Source organism: Podarcis pityusensis (assembly GCF_964106645.2).
Source record: "Podarcis pityusensis genome assembly, chromosome: 4".
Taxonomy (NCBI): Eukaryota; Metazoa; Chordata; class Lepidosauria; order Squamata; family Lacertidae; genus Podarcis; species Podarcis pityusensis.
This window is the reverse complement of record NC_138027.1, coordinates 103781762-103796957: the sequence shown is the minus strand read 5'-3', so window position 1 is coordinate 103796957 and position 15196 is coordinate 103781762. Positions and strand designations below refer to the sequence as shown.

Here is a 15196-nt window from a genome sequence, read left to right as displayed (position 1 = left end):
AAAGAAGGAAAGCCTTCCAAACCCTCAAACCCAGTAGGAACCAATTCAATCTCTCAGCTAACTGGTGATCAGGCCCCTGAAGGGAACCAGCTTCCCTTCAGCCTAGAACCCAAAGGGCGTGTTGGGGATATATTTCCCCACCTGCATGGAGTGTAATTTAGGGCTGGCCGGTGCCACTTGCAGTCCACCAAACATTGTTCTGTGCTGTGCTCTGGCAAGTGCTTCCCCTTTTTTGTAGTCCCAATAAGGCAGCAAATCAGGCAGGACTGATGGGACCACATTTGTTTGGTTTTGTGGATCAAAAGTTTTACAGGCCTGGTCTAGAAACAACGAAGAGACATGTGGGACTTAACGCTTGGTGTTGTTTCTGCTGGGAGCAGTAGTGGTGGTGGTGGGGTGTAGAGTGTCAGGTCACTGCTTTTCACCAAAAGGAGAGGGAGAAGAGTGAGGCACAGGGGTCTCTCACCTCACCTCTAAAAATTTCACAATTGCAGGCCTGATTTAGGGTCTGGAAGAAGGTAAGCCTTCATTATTTAGAATTCTTCCATTCTTGCCCAACAGTAAGATTTTTTTAAATGTCTCTAGAAAGCCTTGTGATGCTTTGCTTTGATAGGAAGTACAGTTTAGACGTAAACCATCAGCAGCATCGTAGGGAAAAGAGCTTCCAGCTACTGTTGCAAAATCCACAGCACCAGCCTCATTATCAAATACCTAATGCAGATGGAATCACGAACAGCTTAAAAAACTCTACATGTAATCCTATCAGCCAAACTAAACAAGAGAATAAATCTGAACTCTTATCACGTGAGACATGCTTTATGGAGCTTCAAAGTGGAAGAGGAATTCCATGCTCCCAGAGGCTATTTTGGAGGTTTCTCTGTGGGAAGGAATCTCCACTGAATGCCTGAGTTGTTCCTTGACTAATTGAAGAGAATGAGGCAAACTCTGTGTGTGTTTCAGCTACCAAAACAATCAGAGTGGAACCGATAATAAATAGTATCATATCATAAAGTTCTAAGGTTTTAAATTGGGAAATCAGATCTGGAAATGATAAAAGTTTTAAAGTTTACAAATCAGCTTTCAAGATTCAATGTTTTCTCAATCTCTGAAACTTAGATTTTAGTGCCAAAAAATAGTATCCATTATTTGTTATTTGTCTCTTGCATTCCATTACCTACATGTGAAAGCCACCTATCCCATTTCCCCCCTAAATTCACACTTTCAAGCTCAGTATTATGCTTGAGCTATGAAGCCAAATTCTGCATTTCAAATTTGTTTCATCTTTGCCATTCACATGGTTAATTTGCCCAATGACCGCTATAGGCATAATGCTGCAAGTTGTGAACCTGGTCTTGAGAGCAGAGCTTAATAACCCAGCACCACTCCAGAGAACTACAGTGGTACCTCGGGTTACCTACGCTTCAGGTTACATACGCTTCAGGTTACACACTCCGCTAACCCAAAAATAGTACCTTGGGTTAAGAACTTTGCTTCAGGATGAGAACAGAAATTGTGCTCCAGCGGCGTGGCAGCAGCAGGAGGCCCCATTAGCTAAAGTGGTGCTTCAGGTTAAGAACAGTTTCAGGTTAAGAACGGACCTCCAGAACGAATTAAGTTCTTAACCCGAGGTACCACTGTATAGGAACAAAGCATGAGCCTAGCATGGGTGGGGGGGCGAGGGGGCGGCTTATGGCATACACTGCCTCATTGCTGGAAATGTTTCCTTCCATTCATGCCACAAGTGAACCTCATTGAGCAGATCTACGAAACCTTGGCTTTTGCTGAATTGGGCCATCAGTTGCCAACTGAATCACGCAATAAAGACACGTGATTGCACTGGTACTCAGAATCAGGAAAATATATTTGGCACGTTCTAGGTCCAAAGACTGGTGGGACAATCTTAAAGCTGCCTGTGGTGAGGAAACTGAAGGCAGTTTAATTGCCCACTAATGTCCTGCTTGGGTCACACACTGACAGAGTGGAAGTAAAGCCGGAGGAGCTCTCTAGTCCTCCAGTGTCCTTTCCCCTTTAAAAAGCAACCCCCCTCCACTGAAAACAATGAATGGGGTGGATTTATGGCATGCCCTGAGCTGGCATGAATCTCTCCCAGGGTTTAGGTTTGTGTGTCAGGGTTGAAAGACTGCATTGCAGGGGGTTGGATGAGATGACCCTCCGAGTCCCTTCCAGCTCTACAGTTTCCTACTCTTTCCGTGATGCCCCACCCCTTTTGACCCTCCTGATGTTGGTAGAACCAGGGCAGTGGGAGCTGCTGTGGCGGTGGGAAGGGTCATCTGACATCCGCTCTCCTGCTCTGGCATTGCAGAGGGAAGTCTGATGAATCCCTCCAAGGGGCGATAGAACTGCAGCTTCAACTTTTCTGGTGAATTTGTTAAGTTGTTAAATCTCTGCTACTGAAATCAATGAGATCTACAAATTCTCACTTTGGATCTTGTCAGTGGTTTCATATGCATTTAATTATTTTAAAATATTCTATCTTATTTTTTATTTTTTTAAAAAATCAGAGTGGCTCACCAAAAAGTAATATAGAAATTTGTACAAATATAAAACACTCATGATTCAGTTCCATGATTGGGATCTATGTCATTAATGTCACCATAGATTGACAATTGCTAATTCACTGACCTACATGATAATGGAGCTGGGATCATATGAACACCACTGAACTCTTCACATTATTGTTCTGTGTGATTGTGGGAGAGAGAGCTAGGGCGCTAGAGATCTCCAGAACAGCATGCACTTAATAGCAACTCTCAATAATCATTATGGGTGGGGCAGGGGCAGGGGGAGTAATAGAATCATAGAATTGTAGAGTTGGGGGGGGGTATCTGGTCCAACCCCCTGCAATGCAGGAATTTTTAATCATGACACACAAACTGATATTGAAACAATAGAAATTTGTAGTGTAGATATACCCTGGATCTCAATTATGAAATTAACAGCCAAAGTTGCTGGTATCATACCCTTGGAAAATGTTCTTACTATGATTTATATAAAAAAATATTTGCACAACAAATTTCCCATAAATAAGAAAGAGTGACAGCTTCTGAAATCCAGGGCTTTGCTATGTTTTCAAAACAATAGGTTTGAATTCCTTAATAGGCTTTGAGTCTCCAGTATGTTTTGAACTTCCTAATGCCACCGGTGATATTTATCCATTGGCTCATAAAAGAAAAACAAAATAAAATTGGAAGCGCTTGAATAAATATCTAGAAATTGGCCAGGTAAATATTGGGTAGGGTGGTCTCACTTTGTAAATTAGAACTCCCCCCCCCCCCGATCACCAATATGTTCTTTGCAAATCCTCGATTCATACAATATGAATCAATTTACAACCCCAAAGCATGTAAACTGAAATACATCCTTGAGTTTTTCACCATTTGGTGATTTCCTCCCTAACTGTGAGCATGGCCTAGTTTGGGAGTCCCACCCTAAAATGACACAATCTGTGAAATGTTGTTCACCATTGCTTCCTCCCATAGGTTTTTCCCCCTGGACAGAACATCTTCTCTCTCATTCTCTCTGTGCCCAAAATGAGAGTAGCTGTCAGACTGCACTCCTTGTTCTGACTCCACCTAAGAAACTTTATGTCCAAGAGTACCATCCTCTCCAAGTTGGTTACCCCTAACAAGGTCAGGTAAGAAACTGCCTTGCTGTTGTATGTTAGGACGTGCACGCAATTCCCATCTTCACTTCCATCTAACTCAGGAAACTAGTGGTGAAGAGCAGGCTGGATTGTTGATAGGTAGATTGCAGGTACAGACTGTGGACCCCTTGCCCTGGTTTTCTGATAGAGATTTAGTTTTCATTTTGATTGCGGATCGATGTCTGTGTTTTAAGAAACTAAATACTACAGTCAGGGGAAGCACATCAACACCCAGTGCAAAAAGGTCCCAAATCTCTCCAGCTTTACCTTAAAATATTTGGGGAGAAAGGTGGCTTAAAGCTGAGTGGAAGGGTTGAAAATTCATTCAGTACTTTTAGTACTGTGTATGTTTACTTTAGCAAAACCACCTCCAACCAATTCGTGAAAGAACCATTCACAAAGAACTCTGTTCACCCTCCATATGCAGAGAGGCATGCATGCGGGGGGGGGGGGGGAGTGGTCCCATGCAGGCTGTTCCTCCCCTGCTATGATGCTTCCACATCAGTTGCTGGGCAATGGAAATGAGCTGTTCATTCAAATCAAAGTCTTCTGCACCTTGCATGTAAGCCACTTTTGCAAAAGCAGAGGTGGTGCTGCCCATTGAGACCTGGAAAATGCCAAACTGCAAGGCAGTCTAAAGTAAAGCATGAGACTGAGAAGCCTGGCCAAACTATCATGGTGCCTTGCACAAAACCAGGCTGGTAGGGAAGAGAGGACTTAGCTGTATTCATATGAGAAAATTGAGACGGGCCATGATATGGTACATTATTTGCATATACTGAGGTTCCTTCCTGGCAGGTCTAGTTTTGGAACAGAAACTCAGAGCAGAGCAGCGCCTGAGTCTTTGGGAGCTGCTGCCCATCTCATAGTCTAGTTCAGTATTAAGCAGGTTTTTCTACTTCTAATGTCTTTTACAATATGCTTGGTTCTTTCAGCCACAGCTAAAGTATTTTTAGGAACTGCATGTTCAGTTTAGAAGTTTAATCGAAAATTTTAATAAATCTCAGGAACCATTCCACTTGAAAAAAATGTTGTTCAAGGTTTCTTTTCTAAATTGTAGTACACAGTGTCATGTGCATGCAGTTCATGCTGGAATCTGTTGCTGGTGGGGTTGTCAGCCAGTCAGAAAAACAACCACCACTATGGCCTGAACTGGCTTTGTGTTGATTTTCACTTTGCCAGAATCCCAAAGGGCAAGGCACAGACTCCCTTAGTCTCCATCTCCACTTTTTAAAACCAGCACATATCAGGTGATAAAGCGAGTTTTGCACTTATTTCTGCCCCTGGTCCTGAGAGCCACTGAGTAACCCCTGAGGCCCCAGCACTGGTTAAATAAGAAAAAAGAATACTGAGTGTGTGGAAAGAGGAGCAATGTATAATATCTCACATTAAGTTTCCCATCTGAAATGTGTTTCATCTCAAGAAAGACATACCGATTTTGATGGCATTAGCTTTCACACAAGGATGTGGAGCCTTATTTTAATTTCCAACTTGTTGATGCACTACAGAGTGCCTTTCCTTCAGGTAGTGGGGCTCTCCGCAGGGGAATAAGTCTTGGACTGGGGAGGGGCTTCCCTTCCACCACCCGCCTTGTGCTGCTGTTTTCGTTTATTCCACGTATTGGCAAACAGAGCATACTAAGAAATGATGATGTGAATATGTGCAGGCCACTCCATCCTAAACATTATTTCAGCATTTTGGATAAAAAGTTCCTGGCAATGATAAAATTTATTGAAATAAATGGATAATAGTCCACATTTAAATAGTAGTGTGTTTGTTTGGTTTTAGTTAGTTTCAAAATGTTTTCCTTCTGTTTAAAATCCTAAATTAAAAACAAAAACCCTGTGTTTTGCTGTTCACTTAAGCTTTTCAAGTTTCATCCTGAAACAGTGGAGATGAGAATATAATAAAATGGTAAAGGGCCCCTGACCATTAGGTCCAGTTGTGGATGACTCTGGGATTCCAGCGCTCATCTTGCTTTATTGGCCGAGGGATCCGGAGTACAGCTTCCGGGTCATGTGGCCAGCAGGACTAAGCCGCTTCTGGCAAACCAGAGCAGCGCACGGAAACGCCGATTACCTTCCCGCCGGAGTGGTACCTATTTATCTACTTGCACTTTGACGTGCTTTCAAACTGCAAGGTTGGCAGGAGCAGGGACTGAGCAACGGGAGCTCACCCCATCATGGGGATTCAAACCGCCGACTTTCTGATCAGCAAGCCCTAGGCTCTGTGGTTTAGACCACAGCACCACCGGTGTCCCTGAGAAATATAATATAATATAATATAATATAATATAATATAATATAATATAATATAAATAGTTAGTATTTAAAAACATCTGACCGTAGGGTATATTTCACACTGCAGACTTGTATCAGATTGCTATCACTTTTGTGGCTTCATTTTGAGAATTGTAGTTTGGTGACAATGCTAAGAATTGTCTGTTTGAGATCCCTCCTTCCTCTCCTCCCACAAAGTGCAGCTCAGAGGGTTCCCTGTTAAGATGGCATGAGAACAGCTTGAATGTCTTCAATGAAGGAGAGATACTCCTATAAACAGTAGGGAACTGTCACATATTTTCAACTACATGAGTGAGAATCAGAAGGAGTGAACAATCTGGAATGCAAAAGTAGAGGAACAGGGTTGTCATTTTGGCCCTCTGCTGGAGAAGGAAATCAAATTTGCCTGTTTGTTACCTATACAATTACATTTGGGAGCTCATTACCATTCTTAAGAATGCTTTAACCTATAATTTCCATAAAAGAGATGAAAATCTACCTACTTAACTTGCTTAGTTGTGGAACTCCATTAGAATTAAATTGCAGGCCTATTTATGTATGTGTGTGTATCCAGTTATGTAAATTACAAAATTAGAACAGGCACATAATTAAATGTGACAATGGGCCATGTCCTCCTTTTCTGAAGAAAAATGCACAGAAGGGGAAAATTTAAACTGCATCATCCCAAGGGTTTTTGTCTGCGAGAAAGGCTAGCGGTGGCGCAGAAGTGGAGAGGGTGTGCCTGGACTGCTGAGTGCTTTGGCAACAGTTAATAGTTGTTGAGCATTTATGCAGATATTTACATAGAGAAAGAGCTGTGGCCATAGTAAGTCTCTAAATATGAATAAAGGAAATATGTGATGTACAGACCGGGACCAATCATGAAACGCACTAAGGCAGTCTTTCCCATAGCTGTCAACTTACAGACTTGAAAATAAGGGACCAGCAGCCTTGAAAATAAGGGACCAGCAGCCAAAATAAGGGACCTGCAGCCTCACCTGTTCCAGGCACTCCAGTCTTCCTGTCCTCCTGCAGTCTGGTCAAACTCATGCTGGTAGCTTTGAGAACACTGTCCAACCAACTTTATAACCAGAGGTTCAACTGAATAGAATCTGAATCACATGCACCACAAGGCCTATGCAGCCTCAACTTAAGATGGCTCCCCGGCCTGGCTTTGCACTGCAAAGTTTGCAGCAGCACGTGCAACAAAATGGCGTCCAGCATTCAAAAACCCCCTCAGCTTGCATTAACTAGCCACACACAAGGCATGCAAGCTCCACCCCCCAGTCGTTCTGAGATTTCTTATTGGGTGAGCAACACAGCCAAGCAACACAGTTGGAGCCTCCCTCCTCCCTGGCCGGCAGGGAGGGAGGGAGAGGAGCTGCTTCCTTTGAAATTTAAGGGACATCATTTAAGGGACATTTAAGGGACATCCATCAATAAGGGACAGCAGTGGGACATGGCGCTGGAATAAGGGACTGTCCCTTCAAATAAGAAACACTTGACAGCTATGGTCTTTCCAGGTGGTGGATTTTAAGGGGCAATAAAGTAGAGGCAGGAAGTTCTGATCCATCAGGAGCACAATCCACTGGGAATTCACAATTTGCAACCATAATGCTTATTACTAGAAAAACTTCCCAAGAGACCAAACTGTAGGTTTATCAGGGGAAGGGTGTGAGTGTCATTGCGGATCTTCCACCCTGGCCAGCAATTTTTTCAAGATGCTTCTAGAAATATTTAAATTATGTATATAGTGTGTTTGCCTCTTATCTTTCCCTCAGTAGGATGTTCAGTAAAAGCCCCAAACTGCTAATGTGAACAAGAATAGTTTTAAAGTTTTCTCTGGTGTTAAGGCAATGCTTACTTGAAATCAAAATCAATAATTTTAGATGTACAATACTGTAAGTTTGAGGCTATGTTTTATTTAAAAATAATTATTCTAATTGAGTTGGATGGTGAACGCAGGATGCTTAGGCAGAAGGGGCAGTCTGCTATTGCTGAAAAAGGGTGAGGAATATTAGCAGCATAGAACTGTAGAGTTGGGAGGCATCCCCAGGGCCATCTGGTCCAGTGCCCTGCAATGCAGGAATCTCAACTGAAGCATCCAGGACAGATGACCAGATTCTGGACTTGGGTTCTTTGATGTTCAGAGTAGCAGCCAAGTGTAATCAAATGACTCTCGTAAAGCTAATAGCAATCTGCATGTTCAAATGCAGAGCGTCCTGCCGAAGATGAAGCCATTGCTTTCACTTTCTGATAGGGATTGTCCAGAATCATCTAGTGGTCCCCTGTGGGCAAACAAAATCCTGAGCTAAGTGGACCTTAGGTCTGATCCAGTTGAATATTTCTTATGTTCTTTTAATTGGAGTCCATGACTTGATGGTATTTTTTCCCTCCACATTCAGCTGATGATACACTGCAATAAACCCTTTTGACCTTCATGCTGCCAGAGCCCACTTTTCATGAAAGCAGGAAGGATTTTTTTAAAAAGTCTGCATTCATGTTATTTCTGCTGGAAATATGCCACCAGCAACATACATTATTCGTGATTCTTCCCCTTTCCTGAAGATGCATGCCCTTTTCATTGTGGAGGTTCTGCCGTGAATTTCTTCCGAAGGGGCTGCTTGTGACTACATGGTGTTAGGGGCAAATGTCACACCATTTCCCATGGGCGGTGTGCCAAATTACATTTCTTTCCATCTGCTCTGCTGCGCAGTTCAGCAATGGGAGAGCAGCGTCTGTGTTGTGACAAACCTGTACTGTGACATCAAAACATATTTCTTTGAGCAGGGATCCAGGCATACATTTTGCTAATGTCCTCCACCTGAGTGAGGCCAGTGAAGTTGTAGTCCTGTGACCTAGGATGCCATTGGCTCAAATATTTGCATCTAATCTCAGCCATGAACTTGGTGGGTGACCTTGGACAAAATGCTATGTCTCAGATGTAGGAACATAGGAGCATGCGTTATACTAATTTTTAGTACAGTAAGCCTGCTACTTATGTACATCTAACTTGTGTGCATTCGGCTGTATGTATTTGGCAAAAAAAAAATTTGTTTAAAAAAAAGAAAAAGAAGGGGGGGTGTCCAGGGGAAAAGACTTTGGCAATCCCACCCACCATTGCACCCAGTGTGTTTTGACTATACAAGATTTTGGCTTTATGTACAATACCTGGAATGTAATTCCTGTGTAAGTTATGGTCTTACTGTATATCTAAAATCCACATTTGGTAGATTCAATCCATATTAGCATTTCCTCATGGTACTGCTGCTTCTTTCTTACTTGTGATTTGCATGATGCATGTCCCAATTTATAGCTGTTGTGCTAGTTGTGCCCCTTTACTATGGTATTCTTCATACTTGTTTTATGCTTGTTTGGGAGTGGAGAGGTTCTGCTCTTGCATTGCAATGGCACAGCTGTTTCCCACGGAGAACCAACCTTGTTCTGTTGTCACTCTTACTGGTGGGAATGGCTTCAACATGCCAGAGTAGTTTGGCAACCTTTACTCCACCTTTCTCTCCCCCGCACCCGCTTCATCCTTGGGCATGTGGGAAAAGCTCTTTTTGGAAGAAAGTTATATCCACCACTTTACTGACAATTTTTTGAATATTCTGTGTGCAGTAGTGTGCCTGCGCAGCTTTGCTTAATGACTGAGCCCTTTTCCCATTCACTTTTCATGGGGATGGAATTGGACAGAATAATAGAACCATAGAATTGTAGAGTTGGAAGGGACCTTCCAACCCCCGGCAGCACAGCAATCTTGCCCACAGCCATCCCTGGGTGGGCTTGAACCACCACCTTCTGGTTACAGCCAGATGGACCAGCCCATTGCACCACGGTACATTGACTTATTTTTAAGTGCTACTGCCCAGTGCATACCAGTGGACTTCAGTAGCTTTGCTTAATGTCAGATGCCTTTTCCTGTTCTCCTGCTTCTGTGGTGATGGTCAGGGATGATTGAACCCATTCACATCTAGTCTATTTTATCCCATTTATTGGCAGATTTTAAGCCACTACCCCTGTGTGCATTGAACTACATCCTTTCTCCATTATCCTTCAGCTTTCACCATGGGGGATTTGTTTTTAGAGGTAATTGTCATTCTCTTTTTTCTGACAGATGGAGCAGATTTAGGTATTGCCCTCGCTGCTGCACAGCATTGTATGCAAATAGAGCATTCTGTTCACGAAGTGTTTATCAGGAGTCAGAAAGGAAAAACCAAACAGAATATTTATTTCCCCTCACGCCCAAATGTTCTTCAAGTAGATAATAATGAGAGGCATCAGACTATATCCACACCCTAAACCAGTGCATGAAATAAGTTGAATCATAACCATCTGAATGTGATCTGGGCAGAGAGGTCCACAGCTCTGAAAGGTGTTTTATAGCTGTTGTTGGACACTGGAAGACTAAGCATGTGATTTGAGGGTACTCTTGGATTTGGCACCGATTATGGAAACCCAAATGATGGTCAGTTACCAAGAATGCTTTTTACCACTTTTGACTGCTTTGCCAACCACACCCCTGTCTGGAGAGGACTGTGTTACAACACAGCAATCCCTTTTCTGTTGATGTCCAGACCAGATTGCGGAAATGCATTATTTGTGGGGTTGCCTTTAAATATGGCTGGGAAACTTCATCTGGTCCAGAATTCAGCTTCCAGAGTCCTGTTGGAAGCAAAGTCTGTAGTACCTCCATTACAATAGCTGCACATTATAATAGCTGCACCAGCAAGTTTCTGACCCTATTTTTAAGTACTGGTGTTAATCTTTAAAACTACAAATGGTTTGGCCCTGCTATTATTAGACTGCCTGCACCAATGCCACCTTTGCTAACATTTCAATTATGAAATTCCCTTCTACTGAACACTGAACTGTGTTATTCTTCTTTTCATATTTTCATGTTTTGATTATAAGCACCTTTGGGTGGACATTTGTTCAGAAAAGCAGCCTCAAAATATTTTAATTAAGTAAATAATAAATATTCTACCATATTTCTTCCCTCCCCACCAATTTTTATTGAGCATAAGGCAGAGGTTTGCAGTTCAGAATCATGACTTTATTAATTTCATAGTAGCTGAAAATCCATAGATAATTACAATGCAGATTACTTGAACATACAACTCCACTCTTTGAGGATCCATTTTGAGATATGAATGAACAGAAGTGAATGCTATATTAAGAACAGCAGAAAAGCCACCTGCAAAGGAGTGGAAGCCACAAGGCACTCTTTAGGCATGTAATGATTTGCCCAGGAGTGCATGTGTGCAGTGGCGTAGCGTGGGTTGTCAGCACCTGGGGCAAGGCAAGTAATTTGCGCCCCCTAACCCGGGGCAAGGCAAGTAATTTGCGCCCCCTAACCCCTAACCTGCCGCCGCTGCCAGCTTCTTCTTGCTGCTGCCTGGTCTGGTCTGGTGTGGTTCTCTCCCGCGCTCAGTGCTGCGCTGGGCGGCCACTGCACTGTCCCTCCCCCAGATAGTCCCTCGCTCTCTCTCTGCACCGCACGCCTGGCACCCACCCCCTCCACAGTGGGCGGCGACCCAGCGGCTCGGATCGGATTCGCACAGCCAGCACTGCAGTGAGAGAGAGTGAGTGAGCCAGGTAGGGGCAGAGAGCTGCGAGTGCGAGCGCCCCCCCCCAGATGTTGTGCCCGGTGCGGCCGGCCCCCCCTGCACCCCCTACGCTATGCCACTGCATGTGTGCACCCAAGACCAAAAAGGAGGCTTTAAAATGTTGCTTACTTACCTTGCAGTTATAACCAATAACAGTCATGTGTGGCACTAACTTTTGAGATTACTAACTGTGTGTGTGTGTGTGTGTGTGTGTGTTTAAGTGACTTAAGAACCACCCACAATTTCATTACTTATATCCCAAATTAAATGGTGTAATGTAGCGCAGGGACATAATACGAAGAGGGAAGAGACGGCATTGTGTAGGATGCTCTCTGCGTGGCAATTGCTTAAGTGGAAAGTGCCACAACAGTTATACCTGACAAATGAAAGGGGCTTCAGTGTGGATTATACCTCAGTCAAGACTATTTGTCTGTCTAGCCAAATATTGTCTGCTTCACCGGCCAGCAGTTCTCAATGGCTTATGGAAGACATTTTCCATGTGCGCAATTGCCTGAGCCTTAGCAGCCCCTCCCCCAGCTGCTTCACAACAAATGGAGTTGATAGCATTCACCCGCTTTACAGGGTTGTTGTAAAGAGCACTGAGGCAAGGTATGTGAAAGACTTTAAGCACTTAGGAAAATTAATTTTTAAAATATAGATGCAAAGCATTGGTCTTTTCTGTAAGTTTTAATGAGTTAAACCATTGCTGAGTGAATATCAAACTGTTTGTATGGATTGATGAGACTCAGTGCTGCATTTTTGTTGATAATGATCTGACACCATGACCATGCCAAAGCAATGGCATTTTTATGCTTGCTAATGTTAGATGCGTTGGCTTAAGATTGTTTTGGCTCAGTTTGATTAATGGTTCACAGAACTGGGTGGCCTTCTGCACAAGCCAAGCAGTGACTTCCCCGTTCATTTCCAAATCCAGGTGTACCCGGATTGCATCATATTACTGAATAATAAATGCATTTGCAGCTGTGATATATTTTTATTTTTGTTTCAAGTTAAAAATAAGCACTGTTGGAGAAGCACAACTGATCAGAGAACGGTTTTAGAGGATGTTGTGTTTCCTCTTAAATAGCCCAGAAGAATGACTGAATTTAAGTTAATTATGCCTCAATCCATTAAACTCAGAGGGACCTATTATCAAGTAATGTGTTTAGGATTAGGTTAAGTTGTTAATTATGTGGACATTGATGGGATTAAACTGGTTTGTACTCAAGTTTAATTTATTTGTAGATTACAAGCACCCTAGACCTTATAAAAGACCTGGAGTGATTGCTATTTCCTGTCTTTTTCTCCTCTACCACTTGAGTGAACCCTTCTACCATATCCTAAGGACTACTGGGAAGGACTGCAGCTAGAGATTGTCACTTGTCAGTCCCATGTCCCTGCTCCATTAGTTTAACACAGAATGAGGCTTTAGCTGTTGCAGTGAAAAGCTCTGCTTACACCAAAAACAGACAAAGAACCAGCATAAGATGAGGTTGTGTGAGAAATGTAGGATTGCAAAACTCTTTGAGGGCTGGTCCATAAATGTTTGTACATCCCCCTTCCTGACTGACTTATGTTTATAAATGGACCATGAGATGAACAACATCACAGATATAAGTTAAGTACTGCCTCACATTACCTTAAAATACAATGCTTTCCAGTGGAGTTCGTTCATGCATTGAGATTCCTGACCTCAAGTGTCCAGGAGCAAGTGCAGAGAGATCAAGAAATGTTTAAGCTGGTATGAACCAGTCCTGAAGCTGAAGGAAGTAGATTACGATTTGTATTCAGTAGAAGGTGGCATGACAGAGGCATCGCTCCTGTGGCCCGTACCTTCATGCTGTTATTGCCTCTGGTAAGAATGTTTTGCATGTTAAAAAATCCACCAAACCTCTATCACCTCAAATGACAGTGACAGAAAAGAAATTAGTGTGTATACTGTGGTTGGTGATGTAACAACCTTCTAATAATCTTAAAAAGTATTGCCTGTCTCTAACCTTAGCAGTCACCCTTTTTTGCAGCAAAATGTTTCTTTCATAACCCCAAAGATTTAAAAAAAGAAAGAAAACAAACCCAAAACTTGAGCAGTCACTTTGGGTCAAATTACCTAAGGACATTCCATGCCCAAGTAAAGTTCAAAGGCAGTGTAAGCGATATGAATAATCTGAGCTGCCCAGCAGCAGAGAAACTCATCCAGGCTGATTATGCAGCACCATCCACAAGTGTGCCAGAAAAAGGAGAAAAAATGAAAGGTTTGTGTATTTGCTGCAGGCAGCATAGAAAGAGAAATAAGGACATGCAGTGTGGCTTTAAACTCAGCTATATATTTTCTAGGAGATCTAGCACTAATGTATTTGTTCACTGAAGGTCACTACGCCATCAGGAATATAATAATACTTAGCATTTATATAGCACAATTCAAGTGTTCACATACATTATCTTGGCAAACCTTGCAATAGCCTCGTATAAGAGGCCACTATTATTGTCCCCACAGAGCAGCTGTTGGAGTGTGGCTGAAAAAGCAGTTACCGTATTTTTTGCTCTATAGGACGCACCCGAGCATAGGCCGCACCTAGTCTTAAGAGGAGGAAAACAAGTAAAAAATATTCTGAATCAAATCATTTCAGCTGCCTTGCCTCGTGGAACCAGCGCAAAAGGAGGAAATGCCGGGAATTACCGGCACAATAAGCTGGAGGAGGGGCAGAAGGGGCAATCCCCATCCTTCTGGCACATTGTACATCTAGCAGAGTAAGAGCTGCTTACACGCGTGCAAGCAGCTCTCCCTTTGCTTGAATTACAGCCCTGGCAAGCAGCCAGCCCTGGCTGAGCTTGTCGGGGCTTTATGGGGAAGCCGGGGGTTTCCCCAGCCAGCCCAGCCAGTGTCGGGGCTGAAGGGGGAAGCCCGGGGTTTCCCCATAAAGCCCCGGCATCCCCAAGCTAGAACAGCGAGACGGAGCACTGTGCAGCGCTCCGTCTCACTGTTCTGGCTTCGGAGACAGCCTTTCAAGCCTCCGCAGGGCAGCGGGGTGCCTCCACAGGAGAGTTCCTGAGGTGGGGGCAGCCATCGTGGATGATGTTTGGACATGCAGACCAAAATGTGACTTTGGCATGACTTCAGCCAATTTTTGGCATGACAAAACCAAATTCACAAATTGCACTATCCATTTTAAAATGCCACAAGGCAATTGGTGTGGTTCCCAATCCTCCATGTCACACCTCATGGGGATTCCATTTTGCTCTGTCAAGGTACACATTCCCTACAAATTCTTCCCCTCTAATTTCTGCTCAAAATTTGGAGTTTGACACAGCATTTGTACACCAGCCAGTTGGGTAGGGATATTCTAGAATAACTCTGGCAAACTTGGGTCAGTCACTGTCTCTTATCTTATCTAACCTACCTTACAGGGTTGTTGTTGCTATTAATTTGTTTATACCCTGACTTTTCCCCTGATGAGACTCAAGGCAGCTTATAAATAAAAACAGGATTGTGAGTATGAAATGGGGAGGGGAATGTATGGTACAGCTTGGAAGAACATTGGGGTTATGGATTTTTATCAGCTCTAGCCTCAGATAAGAAATTGACATCGAGCAGCTCAGCTAGCTGTATGTACAAATGTGTTTGTGATACAGTGTAAGTTAATGAG

The 15196-nt window shown here is 43.2% G+C and overlaps 1 protein-coding gene across 11 annotated transcripts in view; it reads left to right on the top strand.

Annotated features, from left to right (window-relative positions):
* The window catches only part of PCDH17 (protocadherin 17), a 145704-nt gene that overhangs the window by 62530 nt on the left and 67978 nt on the right, over window positions 1-15196 (top strand). For 3 of the 11 annotated variants that reach the window (XR_013985371.1, XM_081002945.1, XM_081002947.1), the window contains exon 4: window positions 3501-3655. The exons of 7 other annotated variants lie outside the window; for them this stretch is intronic. Coding sequence is in view for 3 of the 4 variants with exons in the window: in XM_081002945.1 (XP_080859071.1) it covers window positions 3501-3646 (146 nt within the window). In the remaining variant the exon portion in view is untranslated. The remainder of the gene's footprint in view (window positions 1-3500; window positions 3656-15196) is intronic. One more of the 11 variants, XM_081002946.1, reaches the window with a different exon arrangement.